Below are 17,929 nucleotides of genomic sequence, written 5' to 3'. Positions count from 1 at the left end.
TGGCGCTGTGTTGTTTTGCAGTTTGTTTCACGGTTTCTTTTCAGACACATGGAAACATGGATTTCTAAACTCTTCTTAAACAAAAAGGTACAGTAACTGATACGCATAACTTTCTTTTTTTTTTTTTTTTTAGGTCACGGTATGATTATGTGTGGCTCTGGTGCACAGTAGCTTAATAGTAAAATGGTCACCACCAAATCTTCCAGTTCTTGAAGGCACAGTTCAAAATATTTTCGTCAGTTTGTAATCGGTCATATTTATATTTAATATGATACTCAAACTGTCGAAATGTTTATGTGTCCGGACTGTCGGTGAAGCTAAATGCTAAAGCTGCTGTGAACGAACACGGAAGTGCTTTGGATCACGTGGTCGTCCAGGATTTAAAGGGGTCGTGTTATACACCTGCGTAGGCCATCAGGTATCTTAAAAACACTTTAAAGTTCTGGGTAAAAATATATCTGAGACATTTTGTGGATGCATCGTTATTTAAAAAATATTTTTATATGGTCTATAAAAACGATCTGTTGCCTTAAAACATGTCACCTTCAGTTTTTTTTTTCTTCAAAATTGACAAACTGTACTTTCCAGTAAAATATATTATAATTGCATTATTTATGTAGTATATCACAAAATTAGAGCTAATTTTATTGCTGGTAAAGTATTTAGTTTGGTGGATTCTATGGCAAATAAGTAGCTTGACTTTGTGGGATATTTCACGCAGCATGAAAGAGAACGTGCACGGAGCAAAAATTTGAACTTGGGGAAAAATACATGTTCAGAGTGTGATAAAACGTTTGTCTCCCCACTGACTCATTTTGGCAAAGCAAACAACTACTGTAACTAATGTTAGAAATCTGTCAGAGCCGACCAGTGTGAGTGTACCTGTGCAGCAAATATCCAGAAAAACATTTGTGTGAAATACGTATGTCCATTCTTTATCCCCACTTCTTCTCTCCTCACCTGTTGAGTAGCTTTGTCCTTCGCTTTCTCTCTGCTTCAGTTTTTTGGTTTTATATATTTGTTTTTTTGGTGCTTTCATTCGCAGTTCAAGGTCTACTGTGTTTCTTCAGCTCCATGATGCTGAGGCTAACCAGTGATGCCAGATATTTTGAGACAAATCGGCAACTACAGCTTCAAAAACAAGCCCAATATTACTTTAGCATTTACACCCTTATTGTTCATTTGTTTAATATGTAGCAGTCAGAAATTACTTGGAGTTTGTTGGAGGGCAAAGTACAACAGGGTCATTCCATGTCACTTCATCAGACATCTTTCACTACTTCGTCCAAGAATATTCTGAAAAATATATGTCAGTCTATCGGGTTAAAAAAAAAAAGCATCTTGAAAATTTCAGGTCAATCCGATGAGTTTCCAGTTTTTTAAGATTTTGTGTTTTTATATGGTGTGCTGAACATAACATTTCACCTCAGGGGCACAAAAATGGAAAAAATTTAAACCACCACCAAAAACTGGAAAATTGTCTGTTTGAGCTCATTTTTTAAGGATGATAGGATCTGCTTCTTTTACGAGAGTGAGTGACGTACATATGTATTTATATATTTCTTTGAAATATTCTGAGGAGTAGTGGAAAGTTACAGATTTGATTATTTGGCACGGAATGATTCAGCATCATCCATGCGTGGGAAAAAACAAAATCACTTTGTCAAGATTATCAATCAAGCTACTGTATATTAAAAAAAAAACAAAAACAAGCCCCTCACAACCTGTGACCCATGATTCTTTATTGCAAGCAACTTAAAAACTTGGGAACTCTGATACTAAGTTTGCAATTTGGGGGTTAAAAAAAGCCCCCCTGCGTCATTGATGGCAGCCCCGGAGAAAGTGTGTCATGGCGTCTTGTCTTTGGATTTTTACCCCACGTGGGTCAAAATCCTAAGATGTTTCTAGGCAAAGTGAATTTTGAGATTGGGAATCTGGAATAGTAATAAACAAAACTATTGTGGTGCTCAGTGAAATCCTTATTATGACTTAAATGGTAAAAAATGGAAAAGTTCAGTTGTCTCAGTCTGGGTCAAGAAAGGTTGTCATTTCTACCAATCATATATCAACTACTTTAGTTAATTTAGGCTCAAAACATCTGTTGTGCCAAACATATTTAAGTGTTAAAAAAAAGATAAAAGTTGTTAATTTAAATGTTTTCATGGTGTTCTGTAGAAGTTGTAATAACATGTTTAATAGCTGAGTAATATCTTATTGGGTATTTGTTTCATGTTCAAGGAGGCATGGAACATCCAACTTGTATTGTGGAGGACTTGAAGCAGTTTGTCATAAATGAAGCTCCGCCCACAGTGTATTACATCCCGGGTTTCATAACAGAAGATGAAGAGACCTACCTTCTGCAGCAGGTCTACAAGTGTCCAAGACCCAAATGGACTCAGCTGTCAGGTAGAAGGCTTCAGAACTGGGGAGGCGTTCCACATCCCAAAGGCATGATCCCAGAGAAGATTCCTGATTGGCTACAACAGTACTGTGACAAAATTTCCTCTCTCGGTGCGTTCAGTGGGAAAACGGCTAATCATGTGTTGGTGAATGAATACAAGCAAGGTGAGGGGATTATGCCTCACGAAGACGGTCCACTGTACCACCCGACTGTCACCACCATCAGCCTGGGCTCTCACACGCTGCTCGACTTCTACACGCCCATCAGCAGCCTGGACACAGCCTTACCGCAGACAGAGGAGAGCCGCTACCGCTTCTCCCTGCTGGTGAAGCCGCGCAGTCTTCTGGTTTTGCAGGATGAAATGTATACACACCACCTCCATGGCATCCAGGCCTGCAGCCAGGACACGCTGACGGACAAGGTGCTGAACCTGCCTGCTGCTGGGGCTCAGCCAGGAGAGACGCTGGACCGAGGAACCAGAGTGTCACTGACCATACGACACGTGCCCAGAGTCATGAGAGCAAAGCTGGTGCTGGGAAAGAAATAAGATAAACCTGTATGTTTACATGATGGACTTGGACTTTGCCTCCTGCGATTCACAGTGAAGACTAATTTCCATTCAGGCAAAGAAGCAGATTATAATTTGTACTGGATTTCTGTCTTTTAAATTCCACTTCTTGTGTTTGAAAATTTCTGCAGCAGCATTTTGTTGTGGAGACATTTGTAGTTATTCTAAAGATCTTAAGTACAAATAAGACTACATTTGGAAATTTTCATTATCAATTAATCTCTTGGATAGTTGGGGATGTGGGTGGGTAGGGGGTCAAAGACTCATCTTCATAGCCTTATTAACTGTTGTCCTGAATTATTTTGTAGATTAACATTAAAATATACATGATTAGCACCAAAAGCTTGCTGTTTGAAAGGATGTGTACTGTGCACCTTTTTGGCAAATATCTGTCACCTGTTGTCTTAAAAACTGATATGACACAATAAAATAGTAGCCTGTAGACACTGAACCAGTGCTTTGGGTTTGAGTCTTAATGTACCTTGACACTTGTTTAAATTTGATCCCTGTGCTGGCACGCAAACTTGATGTAAACTGTGCGCAGCCAGTCCCCAAAGAAAATTTTGAAATGTTCAAGATTTCTAGCACGTGTACATTTTGTGCCACTTGGCGTGAACTAGTCGTGAACATTGTGCAACGTATTTGGAAACACTGCGTGTCAATGTGTATCATTGACAGGCTGTGCATCTGAACCTGAAATTAGATTATGAAGGAGTGTTACATTTATAATAAACGGAACTTTACAGATACATCATCTAACTCATAAGAAGGAATGAAAATGCAGCTGTTTCACCAATCCATTACAGTATATGTGTGTGTGTGTGTGTGTATATATTGTAAATAATTACCTTTGAGACGATTCTAGATGCGTTCTCCACTGCATGACGCGCTTGAGACAACCTGCAGCTGAAACCTGTAGATAATTTCTCTGTGATTCAGAAGTTCTGAGAGCAAATGCACCATTGGCTACGGAATGTTTATTTTATATACTGTGGGGTCAAGTGGGACAAAGCAGGAAGCGTTGGCACAATGAATTGTGTGGCAGTACACAAATCAAATTTGTGCAAGTGTCAAGGTGCCTTTATAGATTAAACGAACTAAAATATGGACGTATGACACAGAAATCTAAAACTGTTTCCATATGCAGTCAGTGTTGTTGGACATTTAAGTTTAAATGAAATCCAAATCAAATCAATTTTATTTATATAGTGCCAAATCACAACAGTTGCCCCAAGGCTCTTTATATTGTAAGGCAAAAGCCATACAATAATTACGGAAAAACCCCAACGGTCAAAACGACTCCCTGTGAGCAAGCACTTGGCGACAGTGGTAAGGAAAAACTCCCTTTTAACAGGAAGAAACCTCCAGCAGAACCAGGCTCAGGGAGGGGCAGTCTTCTGCTGGGACTGGTTGGGGCTGAGGGGAGAGAACCAGGAAAAAGACATGCTGTGGAAGACAGCAGAGATCAATCACCAATGATTAAATGCAGAGTGGTGCAAACAGCAAAAAGAAAGAAACCCTCAGTGCATCATGGGAACCCCCCAGCAGTCTAAGTCTATAGCAGCATAACTAAGGGATGGTTCAGGGTCACCTGATCCAGCCCTAACTATAAGCTTTAGCAAAAAGGAAAGTTTTCAGCCTAATCTTAAAAGTAGAGAGGGTGTCTGTCTCCCTGATCTGAATTGGGAGCTGGTTCCACAGGAGAGGAGCCTGAAAGCTGAAGGCTCTGCCTCCCATTCTACTCTTACAAACCCTAGGAACTACAAGTAAGCCTGCAGTCTGAGGGTGAAGCGCTCTATTGGGGTGATATGGTACTATGAGGTCCCTAAGATAAGATGGGACCTGATTATTCAAAACCTTATAAGTAAGAAGAAGAATTTTAAATTCTATTCTAGAATTAACAGGAAGCCAATGAAGAGAGGCCAATATGGGTGAAATATCCAAACCATATTTAACTGAATAGTAAATGAAACTTTTTAAAAGAAAAAAAAAACAGTGTGGCCCCTTTAAATCAAACGGCACCAGGTTTATGTGTATGAACTGATATTTAACAGCGGTCCTTGTTTCACCACCATAGAAATCAAACTATTGTCATTGTTGATTGATTGTGAATGTATATGGATTTCCTTAATGTAAAATCTTTGTGTTATTGTTCTCTTTTGTAAAGATCATGGCTGTCCATCTGAAACAGTTTATAAGATTAAAAAAAAGGACCTAAAGCCTACGTTCTGATTGTGTAATGCAGCATGACACCTCCATAAAGAGTTATCAGCCAGAGTAAAGGATTTGTACAGTTACCGTATTTTCCGGAGTATAAGTTGCACTTGGTAAAAATGTCTCTTGAAGAAAATACTCATGTTAGTTGCACCAGAGTATGAAGGCCTTTTTATGCTTTTACTGCTCTGTAACTCGCTTCAAAGCAGTCATGAACTTCTTGAAGTTCTTTCTCTGTGTTAATGCATTGGTGGGTGTCACAGTGCAATTCATCGCTGGAACAGTAGGGGGCATGACATTTTTCATGAAGACTGGCCTACTAAACCATGATGCCACTACGGTGGTGAAAGTCGGTGATTTTTAAAGATTTCTGAGATTCCAGAAATTATGTAGTTGGTGGACCAATCACAGCCTGTTTGGGCTCCATCGTCTCGACGTGTCGTTAACAGTTTTTAAGAGCAGCACATTAGGCTACGGAGAGGGACTCGGAGGGGGTTCACTGCGTGGCTATGGTGTTGTGGATGTTGCACTGGAGTATAAATCACAGCTTTCCTTTCTGTATTATGAGCTCTTTAATTGTGCATTGTTGTTTACTTGATATAATTGCCATTTTTTTTATTATAGTTTATTTTGTTTAGTGCTTTGATTCCTGTGAAACTCCTGTATGTATATGCAGAAATTGTAATAATCATTATTTATACCACGTGTGATCTTTGGTATATAAGTCATACTGGAGTGTAAGTTGCAGAACCTCCCAAACTAGTAAAAAAAACAAAAACAAAAAAAAAACAAAAACCCTGCAACGTATACTCCGGAAAATACAGTATTAGTTTGACAAAAATTTAATCTTGTGCTGTCCTGTAAATATGCTGACTTTGTTTCATGTTGGTATGAACCCGTGTTTCACAGGAGGACACCAGAAAAATGGAGCCGCAAGCAAAACGGCAGAAAGTCTCGGAGTTTGACACCAACTCCTGGGCGGCTTATCCCGTGCTGTCAGATGAGCAGTCACAAGACGTGGAGCTGACGGCCGTGATTGCAGCACCCATCATCAACAAGAAGGAGACGTCTCGACTGGTCAGCCAGCTCAACAGCCTCTACCCGCTGCCCGGCCTGCAGCACGTCAAGAGGGTGCGGCCGTGCAAGGACAAGGACAGCCCTCACCCTCTGGAGGTCCTGCTGTGCCTCGCGGGCGAGACGTCGGACACTAACGGTATCAGCATCGACTCGCTGTTGCCCGCAGATGGACTCCGACGTGACAGCTTAGGGAAGCCTTTTGTGGTCCGCGTCCCTGCTCGTCCTCCGTTGACCCGACCCCAGTTTGAGCTGGCGAGCAAACACTGGCCCACGGCCTTTCACGAAGACAAGCAGGTGACTGTGGCCCTGATGGGGGCGCTCTTCAGCCCCGCACAGAAAGCCAGGATGCACTTTTACATGCAGACTGCGGCGACTGCTGCTGCAGCAGGGAAGGAGTTGGGAATGGAGGCGGTGGGGGCCGTTGTGGTCGACCCAACAGTGGAGAGAATTATGGCAGTGGGTCACGACTGTCGAGGCGACCATCCGCTTCATCACGCGGTCATGGTCTGCATTGACCTCGTGTCTCGGAGTCAGAATGGAGGGTGTTTCTGTTTCGACAGATACCCCGCCTGCCGCTTTACGCCATCCAGCGGCGTATCGGACTCGGGCACTCAGCCGTATATATGTACCGGGTATGACCTCTATGTGACCAGAGAGCCTTGTGTCATGTGTGCTATGGCGCTGGTCCACTCCCGGATAGGCCGCGTCTTCTACGGCGCCGCCTCCGCTGATGGAGCTTTAGGGACCAAATATAAAATTCACACTCAGAAAGATTTGAACCATCGCTTTGCAGTTTTCAGAGGAGTTTTAAGTCAACAATGTGAAGCTCTGACGGGGTTCAGAGAAAAACGAGGAGATTTAACACAATGTCATGTCTGACCAGTGGGTCTGGAACCAGCTAATTCTGTCATCACAACTTTATCTACAAGGAAATGGCATTTTAAAGTTTTTATGTTAAAATATTTTATTCATGTTTTGATTGGTACATTAAGAGCGTGTACCTACAGGTGTGGTCAGAAATTTACATACACCCATTGGCATGAATGTCACGCCAACCTTGGGTTTCAGTGATTCCTTTATTTTTTTTGGGGGGGGGGGGGGGGGGGCAGAATGACTTTACAACATAGATTTTTTTATTAAAAAGGAATTATGTTTTTGTCCACTAGCGTTTATTATCTAAATTAAACGTACAGTCTTTTAATCTGTTAACTGAGTGGTGCTGAACAGTACAATCAGAACATTGAAGGGAAAATGATCAATTATTCACTTCAACAGCAGAAGCCTGTATGCAGACTTTGTCCTTTGATCAGCAACGTCCTGACACATTACAGCTTTGTTATGTGTAAAACTCTTACATATTGTAAAGAATATTTACACAAATTTTCACAACCATTCAACAGAATTGCCATGTTGGAAACACGGATCAACATGGAAAAAAGGGATGGATTTTGAGTTGGAGGGTTATGAGCTCAGGTATAAGAGAGTAAATAAGAGCAGAGGCTGGGTAACCATAGATGTGGATAGTAATTAGAATTTTAGGGTATTTTAAAGGATCATGGCTGTGGGTGATAATCTGAGCACACAGTGGGGGATGTTAATCACCTGCACCCTTTGATTCCACAAACATCACAGCATTCATTCATAAAATCAATGTCAACAAACCTTCCTTCACCAAAAAGGTACCTAAAAATGCTGAACTGCACATCCTGAGCCAACACCCATTCCACACCTCTCATCTTTGCCAGAATTCACTGGAATGAAATCAGAGCTGTATACATGTAGTTTACTGAATATGTAGGCTGCTGTGTTTGTGCAGCAACTGCAAGACTGTCTTTTAAGATCACATCAAATAAAAAGAAACACCTTCCAGTTCTCCAGTGAGAATTTGGACTCATTTATGTTGCATTACTGCCATCTTCTGGTTTCAGTAAGAACTGCATTATATTTTGTATGCATGTTATGATTTTTTTTAAATGTACTAAAACAAATTTTAATAAGACGCTCGTAGGATCCAAACCTAGTGAATAGCAGTCCAGCATTCAGAGATTGAGGGAGAGTAGCGCCACCTAGAGTAGAACCTGGCTGTCCTAACTTTGTACCTGAGAATTGTCTGCAGAACCTATTAAATCTCTTAATCATTAACAGAATCAACAGTTATATTCGTTGTTACACTCCATATGCCGATGCAGCTATTAAGCAAAACCAGCATTTTTATTATGTTTTCTATCATAATTCCATTTTTTTTTCTTTTTTAAACACCAACTGCAAAAGTGATGATTTATGTAATATATTAGAATATATTAATACAATTTTTAGTTTGTCCATTTACTCCTTTGTGATTGTGTAGACAAAACATAAAAATATTTATATCAAAAATTCTACCAAAAGTTCTGGCAGATGAGTCCCTACAACACAAGGTCAATTTAGGTTGTTCCTCAGCTACTGACAATGTGAACATGACATCACAAAACTGACCCCTAATGGCTTGTGATAATGCTTCCTGATAGTTTGCAAAATAATAAATGCAATAGTAATAATAATTATAACAATACTCATCATTGTTAATGCACATTAATCATGTATGAGTCAATATTTGTGTATATACACATAAATGAAAAGCGTCACACACATTTCAATGAATGTAAACATGCTGCGTTAGTTTTACTCATCCATAGTTAAAATACTCCGACCCGTGCATTTCTTGCATAAAGCAAATAATTAACTAATAGTTCTGTTTCTTCTTTCTCTGTATTTGCCTTAACTTTAGTTCGTCTCTGTTCCTTCCATCTGAAGGGAAACGATACCCAAGTGAAGCAGCGCTTTCAGGGCACAAAGATTTTTAATAAGATTAGAAACAAAGTGTATTTATAAGCTACAGCCACACAAAGCAGAACTTGCTGCTTTGCTCAAAGCAAAAGATGATCATCTAAAGTTACATGAATATAATGTGAAGACTTACTGTACATCTGTCAATTTCCTTTCTACACACAGGACAAAACTCAAGGAAAATGTCTGCCATAAATCGACTAAATGAGTAATGGTTCACATACTGAAGAAATCATGCAAATATCAGAAAGGGGGGGGGTGTCATTTCATTCTTCACTCAGCATCATTAATTTGGGAAGCAAACATCGCTGAAAAATACATTCTGGAAATTTGTGGTTACAACTTCACGACCACTCACCAAACATTTTATATCACCATGTAGCTTGAAAATAACAGAAATAACCTCAACCCAAAGCATCACCACTGAAGCCTGGGCCAGCCCAGGTCCATGCAGGCCAAAATCACAACATTACATATTCACATAAGTTAGTAATGCATATAGCATCCTGTCCTCCACAAACCAAACCTTTTCTCCCCGCCGGGTTCATTTCAGATCTCATATATTGAAACAACTGATGTTTATACAAACTGTAAGACCACAGCAGTACAGATGATGTGGGGTTATCTGCTCTATTTAGGAGGAATGGCATTTCATCACAACCTAATACTTGTTGATGCCGAAAAGTCTCACGCCGTGTAGCTGTGGCAGCTTGGGGATCAAAACGCTGAGAAGCGAGGCTGTGTTTATGACAAAGTGCGTCATGTCGTACTTTGTGTAGAAGCTTGCCAGGAAGTATCTGTAAACAAAATTAATAAGGTTAACTCCAAAACAAAGTAGGAAGACAGCATAAAGAGTTTCACTGTCATTTACACTTTCAGTAATCTGTACTTTAATAGAAAAAAAATACATTCCTAACATCAATCACATCCTCTCACCTGATAACAGAAAAAGAAAGCTCACTCCAACTGCATCACAGTGCACCATAATTTAAGATGGATGTGCTACTCCCAATTTACTTTAAAATCAGCTGATGGATCTCATTATTGTGCCTCAAACTGCACTTTACCTATATAGACACACAGTGAACTCTGTGCTGCCCAAAAAGACTGCACAAATATGTTGTTTATGTTTAAGGACTTTTAATAATATACAGTCCACATACAGAATGATTGGAGAGATAGTGAAGAACTTCCGAGATGAAGTGAACTGCACGCCGTAGTCGAGCTGTTCCCAGTGTGTGAGGAGTCTGGCTTTTCCTTGGTCAGGTGTCTCAAAGGGTGTTCCTTTCACTGCATGCATAAAGACATACATCCCCTGCAAAGACATCAGAGGGCTGAAGAACACCCTGCATGTTCTACACACAGCGATGGAAATGCACAAGAAAATATGCATCTGTTTGTCCTGGTGTTTTTTGGCTGTACGGCGTCACAAATATTCTGCAAAACCTCTGACAGAAAGCAGGTGATATAAAATCACTGCGTTTCTCTGATGGTTTATATAATATTTCACCTGTTCTCTTTTTGTAACACTTTAAAAATTAGCAAAACGTTAGTAGCACATCATGAAAACTAGAGCCAGTCAACAACAACAAACATTTTCATTCTCAGTGGTACAAAATTAGTAAAAAAAATGTTTTTGTTTTATGAGAGATTCTTTTGTTAAGTACGTGTGTGTGTGTGCAGAATAAAAATGAATTCATTCAAAAATTTGGCTATATTCATTTCAGAGGTATTTTGGCTGTAGACCAGCGTTCTTTGTGAGATATGAAAAAATATGAACTGCAGAATGAGAATATGTGTGTGTATGTGTCACTCGCTTATTCCAACTTACAGCCTGCCTTAATCTAAGAAAGTAAACACTTATTAACCTTACAGATGATCTTTAATCATTACAGAAAACGACTCTTCATCTTCTTGAAGCAAAAAGTACACAACTCTGTGTGCTGAACAAACATTGGCTGCTCGCTCCATCTCGCACACAAAGCCACAGGAGACATTTTTTTTTTTTAAGCAAATCAAGTTTAACTGACTTATTGGGCCGATTTTTATCGGATTCCATAAGAGTTTTTATCTATTTGTCAACAGGGCGCACAGCAGATTTATCAGTGCGGCTTTTGAGGAAACATACAGAAAAGCTGCACTGCACAGCCACATCACTGAAGGCTGGTTTTTAACAGGCTGCATTCATGAAAGAACAACGTACGTAGCTTCTTTTTTTATTGGAGTTTTGTGCTTTGATTCCTGTATAAAGTTTTATATAAAGTATATAAATTTAAGGATATAAAGTCATCATAAATATATTTATTAACAAATGTGTGATTTTTTTTCAGTGTATAAGTTGCATCAAAATACAAGTCACAATAACAACAACAACAAAAAACATGAAATGGTAAGTAATACTGTAATGACTAGACAATTGCACAGTGAACCCAAAAATCATTAACTAACAGAGTTAGTTAATGATTAGAGCATTGCCCAGGACTGAGAGCTCATTGTTTGTGATTGCTTCGCTTTGGTCCCTGTTGCGCGGAGACCCAGATTAGATTGTGGTTATACTGCACACCTTCCAGGTGTGAATGTACGAGACTGAAGGTGTGCCTGAATGTGAGCACTGCACCAACTATTTCTGTCTATACCAAATATATACATAAAGTGATCAAGCTCACAAAATGATACGCGTACCCTCCTTTCTGCCAAACTAGTTGCTTGCATGTATGATATACTGGACCTGGGATCACTTCCCACCTGGCCCTTTCTGTGTAGAGTTTGCACGTTCTCCTCATGTTTGCTTGGCTTCCCTCTGGGTGCTTCGGCTTTCTGCCTCTTCCAAAGACACAGCTTCAGTGAATTGAACACTTTAACTGTCTAGTGTGTGTGAATGTATTTGTCTGTCTCTATGTGTCCCTACGATAGATTGATGTCCTGTCCAGGCTGTACCCTGCCTCACGCCCTATGACTGCTGGGATAGTCTCCAGCTCCCCAGTGACCCCTGACTGGAGTGAATGGGTATAGAGAATGAATGAGTGGGCTCCCTTTGAAAATTTGTACTGGAGTTATTTTCATTCATGAAAATTCAGTAAGGTATATCTTATATATTATATTTAAATTCTAAGGTGGAACTATGCTAGTATATAAAGGTATATCTAAATATCTAAAAAGAAAGAGTAAAATAGGAGCGTAGAGCCACTTAGGTGCCTGGTCTTGAGAACCATGCACATCTTCACACTGTGTGCTGCCACTGCCTGAACTTTCAGCAAAATCCTAAAAGCGGTTTAGGAAGTGTTGTCAATATCGTACATTATTATCACATTCTCAGGTGTTCCCTGGACATTACCATTATTTTACATGGACACTGATGCTCTATATCGGTTTGCCAAAGGAGAGCCGATAATTCATCACAATCAATGATCAGCCTTGAGATGATCAGTGAGAACAGGATGCACCTGCGCTCAATTTTGAGCTTGAATACTTGGCTGTGAATACAAATGTACATGCTACTTCTTCATTTTTTATTTTTAATAAATCTGCAAAAAAAAAAAAAAAATTTCACATTGTCATTATGGGGTACTGTGCGCAGAAGTTTGAGGGAAAATGTATTTCATTCATTTTGGAATAAGCCTGTAACATAACAAAATGTGGAAAAAGTGAAGCGTTGTGAATACTTTCCAGATGCACTGTACGTACATCTGTCTTTTTAAGTATTCAGAATGCTGCTGGAAAGACAGAGTCAGAGTACAAAATTCTTTTTTTGAAAGACTTAGCCATGTTTTTTTTTAGTTTGATTTGGTGAAGAGCATCAACAGTTAGAACGTTACTTACAAAGTTGTGTATGACGTTAGTTAGTGTCCACACCACAGGAACACTGAAGAACGGTATGCTCAAGAGCACAATGTGAAGCATTCCAACACCGAGGGCATACGTCAGCCACATCCCTCGACTGTTCATGACCCGGGTATTTGGGTTTACCTCACTGTGCGCCACTCCCACATTCATTTTTGTCTGTGAACAAAAAGAACAAATCCACAATACCATGATTATTTCCCACAACATATCAGTTCTACTCACAACTTCATTAAAATGTCAGTAATTTTAATCTGTTGAAAATGCCATCTGGGAATTGTTGCTTTGGCTGTTTGGTTACATCCTGAGAATATCCCATGATTAGCAGAGGGCGCAACAATAAACCGTGAAACCTAAATAATATTTTACATGTACCAAACCATGGGTTGTGCGTGTGCACCTTGTTAAAAATAAATGGAGAGGCTTGCAATGCTAACCATGAATTACACTGTCATGACCAAACACGAAGCAGAAGGTTTGAACGTATCACACCCATTTTGGCATCTTTACACTGGCTCCCTGTCTCTGTGAGGGCAGATTTTAAGGTTTTGTTATTGACTGGCACCGTCTTATCTGGCTGATCTGCTGGAACCCTACGTGCCGGCCCGGGCTTTGCGGTCACAGGATGTGGGACTTCTCTGTGTTCCCAGGGTGAAGAAGTCAGTGGGTCAAAAGAGCTTTTTCTTATTGTGCACCCACCCCGTGGAACAGTCTTCCTGCGACCATGAGGCAGTCGGAGTCCGTGGACATTTTTAAGTCAAGACTTAACACCTATTTTTATTCTCTTTCTTATGAATAGTTTTTTATTTTTTATCTGTTTTATTCTTTTATTTCTGTTTTTAATTATGTATTTGTTTTTTTTATTATTTAAATTTTTACGTTGAATTGTTCTGTGTGAGGCGCCTTGATACGGCTTTTGTTGTGATCTGGTGCTTAATAAGCTGATTTAATTAATTAAGTAAGTAATTACCGCGTTCCCGTGGGGATCAACGGCTCTCGATTGGGTAGTGTTTATAAAATAGGTAGCTGACATTTTTGAGGGTGGTAATAAATTATGCAAAGTTTCTATAATGATTTGGAATGGTGTGTGAGTACAGAACGTGATTATCAACATCCATTGTTCACTCATGTTACATAATATCTGTAATTTCTTCAAAAATATTAGTCCTATCAACGTTCCATTCTGGTAGCGGTCATCCTTGACCCAAAATACATAAGCACACCAAAGAGCAAATGTCAGCTCTCCCCAGTCTGTCCATGTTCGAAGGTACACACATGCACACATACAGGTACACAGAGGCCACTTGGCTTTTAACATACAGATAATTTACCAAACCCTGCTGGAATGGCGTGCGAGTCCAGAATTTAATCATGAACGTCCATTGTTCACTGGACAAGAGTATAAATTTGCACACGTGGGCCTCAGGCGCGTGTATAAATTCCAGCCCAATCTGAACCAGTGGGAAAGAACTTAAAGAGGAAGGTCACATTCAGATCCGTAAATGGAAAAACTTAGACTCATACAGAATCATACACACTGACGAAGCCCTCATCGCTGAAGTGCAGCAGCCTGAGGAGGAAAAAGATCCTGAACTCACTTCAGATGAAGAAATCGGAAGCTGATTTTAACTTTCTTATTGGTCATCTTCATTAACTCGTAATTTCAGCTAAGTCACGGTTCCATTTTGTGGACCCCAACTTGCGCGAATTAACAGGGTTTACCTGTATTATACTGACAGCTACACAACCCTACAACTCCTTCAGTGTTGTCATGGAAGTTTTTGCAGCAATAGCTTGGACGGTCAAAACAGTTATTGAGCAGACTGTAAAAAACAAAGGATTCTTCTGAGTCACTGCAGCACAGATGCATATCAAACTTCCTTGTGCAAGTCTGCCCTCTGGCACACGTTTCAGCTGCCAGAAATCAGACAACAATAACCATCAACACACACAAGTCAGTTTCACTGCTTTGTACAAAGATGTTGACATGTCAGTGTGAATGGAGAGAAGTAAAAGGGTCGTGCAGTTTTTAAATCCTATTTAAAATAACACACAGTTTAAGATATGTGATCTAACAGCGACACGGTTCGGGTGTAACATGAAACCAGTTGTTACATGTGGGACACCAGACAGAGCCAAAGTTTAGGTTTATCATTGACACTGATATTATAAAAAAGAAAGGGGGGGGGGGGGGGTGTAAAATAAACATTACAGGTTTTGCGTTAGTTACAAATGTGTTGACGTGAAAACCATCGACTGATTGATGGAATTTATATAGTACGTTCAAAGTAAATACATAATATTATAGTAAATGCAAAAAAAAAAAAAAAAAAAAAATACATGGATGACACAAGAAAGTGACAAACACTTATTTCCATTACCACCCATTTAAAAATCAAATGACAAAACAGAAGCAGTTATAGTAATAATAATAATAATAATAATAATAATAATGTGTGTATAATAACAAGAACCTAAACAATTTATAAATACACTAGGACAGTAAAATTAACGTTAAAAAATTACGGAATTAAGAGAAAATAAAAGGGGTTATATGCTTTGGATAAATAATGGTAGCAAATTAAAAATAAACAGACAACTCCTCTCTATGAATTCACATAAATTTGTGTCATTTATCATTTATTGTCTACGTTGGTTCTTATTAGCGAAATGTAAGTTGTAAACAACAGACGAAATGCTTCCGATTTCAGGACATAGCCTGAGCCACCAGGTCGTAGCTAATCAGTATCGTAAATTATATAGTACTCAAAAGAAATGGCTGGATGCACGGTACAAAATTAAACACATAGCGTAGCGCTTCAAACTTACAGGCAGCAGATTCCAGTGGAGATATTAAAAAACAAACAAACAAACAAAAAACTAAATATTGCGCTCCAGCTCCTTCTTGACTCGCACAGAACGTAGCCTGAGCCGAATGGAAGGAGACGTGGGTTCTTCAAAGGTGCTGCGTGGGTCAGTATTTTCCCCGAGTAAAGTCTCACAGGAGATTCTTTGCCGCATTAAACGACATCATGTAGGCAACCTTTAGATTATTTATGTTTAAAAAAACTCGTTGACATTTAATGAAACCAATGTGGTTATGATAACGCTGTACAAAGACACAGCATTCACAGTATTACTGAGAATGATTACCTGCCAGAGTGTACTGAGGGCAAAGTTACTGGTTATCCCGAGCAGTATTTCTGATCACGCCCCACACCTGACTTTTAGCCAATCAGGAATTCGGTTAGACGGTGCGCACTTTACGTCGTTTCCGCCGCGGTTGGCGTGTGTTTACCATAGAGTGTGTGGCGTTTACTCTTGATGAAAAATACATGTTTTTATCATCGTAAAACCGCCTACAGGTCAGTAGTCATTTAGCGTTAAGGCTCATGTCTACTGTCTTATTTCTGTGTGGTAATTAAACGCCGCATGTGCAGTAGTTTAATCGCTTTTCTTACAGGTTTGACTCGGTCACTGATTAACACGTCAAACAAATGTTCGTCTTACAGACAACACACACACAAATCTGAAATTAGGCATTTATTAATTCTCACCACCTCCCCAGTTAATACGTCAAACTTCTGCCAACACTACTTTCCAATTCCACATTTTTTTTTTAACCTTGGAAAAAAATTTCAAGTTCAAAGTGCTAAAAGTGTCTAACGAACTAAATTACAACCCCTGGCAAAAATTATGGAATCACCGGCCTCGGAGGATGTTCATTCAGTTGTTTATTTTTGTAGAAAAAAAGCAGATCACAGACATGACACAAAACTAAAGTCATTTCAAATGGCAACTTTCTGGCTTTAAGAAACACTATAAGAAATCAGGAAAAAAAATTGTGGCAGTCAGTAACGGTTACTTTTTTAGACCAAGCAGAGGGAAAAAAATATGGAATCACTCAATTCTGAGGAATAAATTATGGAATCATGAAAAACAAAAGAACGCTCCAACACATCACTAGTATTTTGTTGCCCCACCTCTGGCTTTTATAACAGCTTGCAGTCTCTGAGTCATGGACTTAATGAGTGACAAACAGTCCTCTTCATCAATCTGGCTCCAACTTTCTCTGATTGCTGTTGCCAGATCAGCTTTGAAGGTTGGAGCCTTGTCATGGACCATTTTCTTCAACTTCCACCAAAGACTTTCAATTGGGTTAAGATCCGGACTATTTGCAGGCCATGACATTGACCCTATGTGTCTTTTTGCAAGGAATGTTTTCACAGTTTTTGCTCTATGGCAAGATGCATTATCATGTTGAAAAATGATTTCATCATCCCCAAACATCCTTTCAATTGATGGGATAAGAAAAGTGTCCAAAATATCAACGTAAACTTGTGCATTTATTGATGATGTAATGACAGCCATCTCCCCAGTGCCTTTACCTGACATGCAGCCCCATATCATCAATGACTGTGGAAATTTAGATGTTCTCTTCAGGCAGTCATCTTTATAAATCTCATTGGAAAGGCACCAAACAAAAGTTCCAGCATCATCACCTTGCCCAATGCAGATTTGAGATTCATCACTGAATATGACTTTCATCCAGTCATCCACAGTCCACGATTGCTTTTCCTTAGTGCATTGTATCCTTGTTTTTTCTGTTTAGGTGTTAATGATGGCTTTCGTTTAGCTTTTCTGTATGTAAATCCCATTTCCTTTAGGCGGGTTCTTACAGTTCAGTCACAGACGTTGACTCCAGTTTCCTCCCATTCGTTCCTCATTTATTTTGTTGTGCATTTTTGATTTTTGAGACATATTGCTTTAAGTTTTCTGTCTTGACGCTTTGATGTCTTCCTTGGTCTACCAGTATGTTTGCCTTTAACAGCCTTCCCATGTTGTTTGTATTTGGTCCAGAGTTTAGACACAGCTAACTATGAACACCCAACATCTTTTGCAACATTGCGTGATGATTTACCCTCTTTTAAGAGTTTGATAATCCTCTCCTTTGTTTCAATTGACATCTCTCGTGTGGGAGCCATGATTCATGTCAGTCCACT

General features: G+C 39.5%; 3 protein-coding genes across 3 annotated transcripts; 2 read left to right on the top strand and 1 right to left on the bottom strand.

Annotated features, from left to right (window-relative positions):
• Nucleotides 1-12: 12 nt before the first annotated feature.
• On the top strand, nt 13-3,189 carry alkbh6 (alkB homolog 6). The gene is made up of 2 exons (XM_034186895.1): nt 13-87; nt 2,239-3,189. Exon 2 carries the CDS (start codon nt 2,244-2,246, stop codon nt 2,946-2,948), a length of 705 nt encoding a protein of 234 aa, XP_034042786.1. The 5' UTR covers nt 13-87; nt 2,239-2,243; the 3' UTR covers nt 2,949-3,189.
• Nucleotides 22-9,364, top strand: adat3 (adenosine deaminase tRNA specific 3). Its single transcript, XM_034186881.1, has 2 exons — nt 22-87; nt 6,093-9,364. Exons 1-2 carry the CDS (start codon nt 49-51, stop codon nt 7,137-7,139), a joined length of 1,086 nt encoding a protein of 361 aa, XP_034042772.1. The 5' UTR covers nt 22-48; the 3' UTR covers nt 7,140-9,364.
• Nucleotides 9,097-15,889, bottom strand: ormdl1 (ORMDL sphingolipid biosynthesis regulator 1). The gene is made up of 4 exons (XM_034186899.1): nt 15,756-15,889; nt 12,906-13,085; nt 10,250-10,401; nt 9,097-9,883 (listed from the first exon to the last, which is right to left on the bottom strand). Exons 2-4 carry the CDS (start codon nt 13,077-13,079, stop codon nt 9,748-9,750), a joined length of 462 nt encoding a protein of 153 aa, XP_034042790.1. The 5' UTR covers nt 13,080-13,085; nt 15,756-15,889; the 3' UTR covers nt 9,097-9,747.
• Nucleotides 15,890-17,929: the final 2,040 nt, after the last annotated feature.

This window comes from Thalassophryne amazonica, chromosome 14 (assembly GCF_902500255.1).
Source record: "Thalassophryne amazonica chromosome 14, fThaAma1.1, whole genome shotgun sequence".
Taxonomy (NCBI): Eukaryota; Metazoa; Chordata; class Actinopteri; order Batrachoidiformes; family Batrachoididae; genus Thalassophryne; species Thalassophryne amazonica.
The sequence above is the reverse complement of the archived record's forward strand: the minus strand, read 5'-3'. Positions and strand labels throughout refer to the sequence as shown.

Coding starts and splice junctions, on each gene's coding strand:
- alkbh6 (XM_034186895.1), top strand. CDS start 2,244: ATGGAACATCCAACTTGTATTGTGGAGGACTTGAAGCAGTTTGTCATA.
- adat3 (XM_034186881.1), top strand. CDS start 49: ATGGAAACATGGATTTCTAAACTCTTCTTAAACAAAAAG. Junction 88..6,092: donor AACTCTTCTTAAACAAAAAG/GTACAGTAACTG, acceptor CGTGTTTCACAG/GAGGACACCAGAAAAATGGA.
- ormdl1 (XM_034186899.1), bottom strand. CDS start 13,079: ATGAATGTGGGAGTGGCGCACAGTGAGGTAAACCCAAATACCCGGGTC. Junction 10,402..12,905: donor CTAACGTCATACACAACTTT/GTAAGTAACGTT, acceptor ATGTCTTTGCAG/GGGATGTATGTCTTTATGCA. Junction 9,884..10,249: donor ACTATCTCTCCAATCATTCT/GTATGTGGACTG, acceptor TTTTGTTTACAG/ATACTTCCTGGCAAGCTTCT.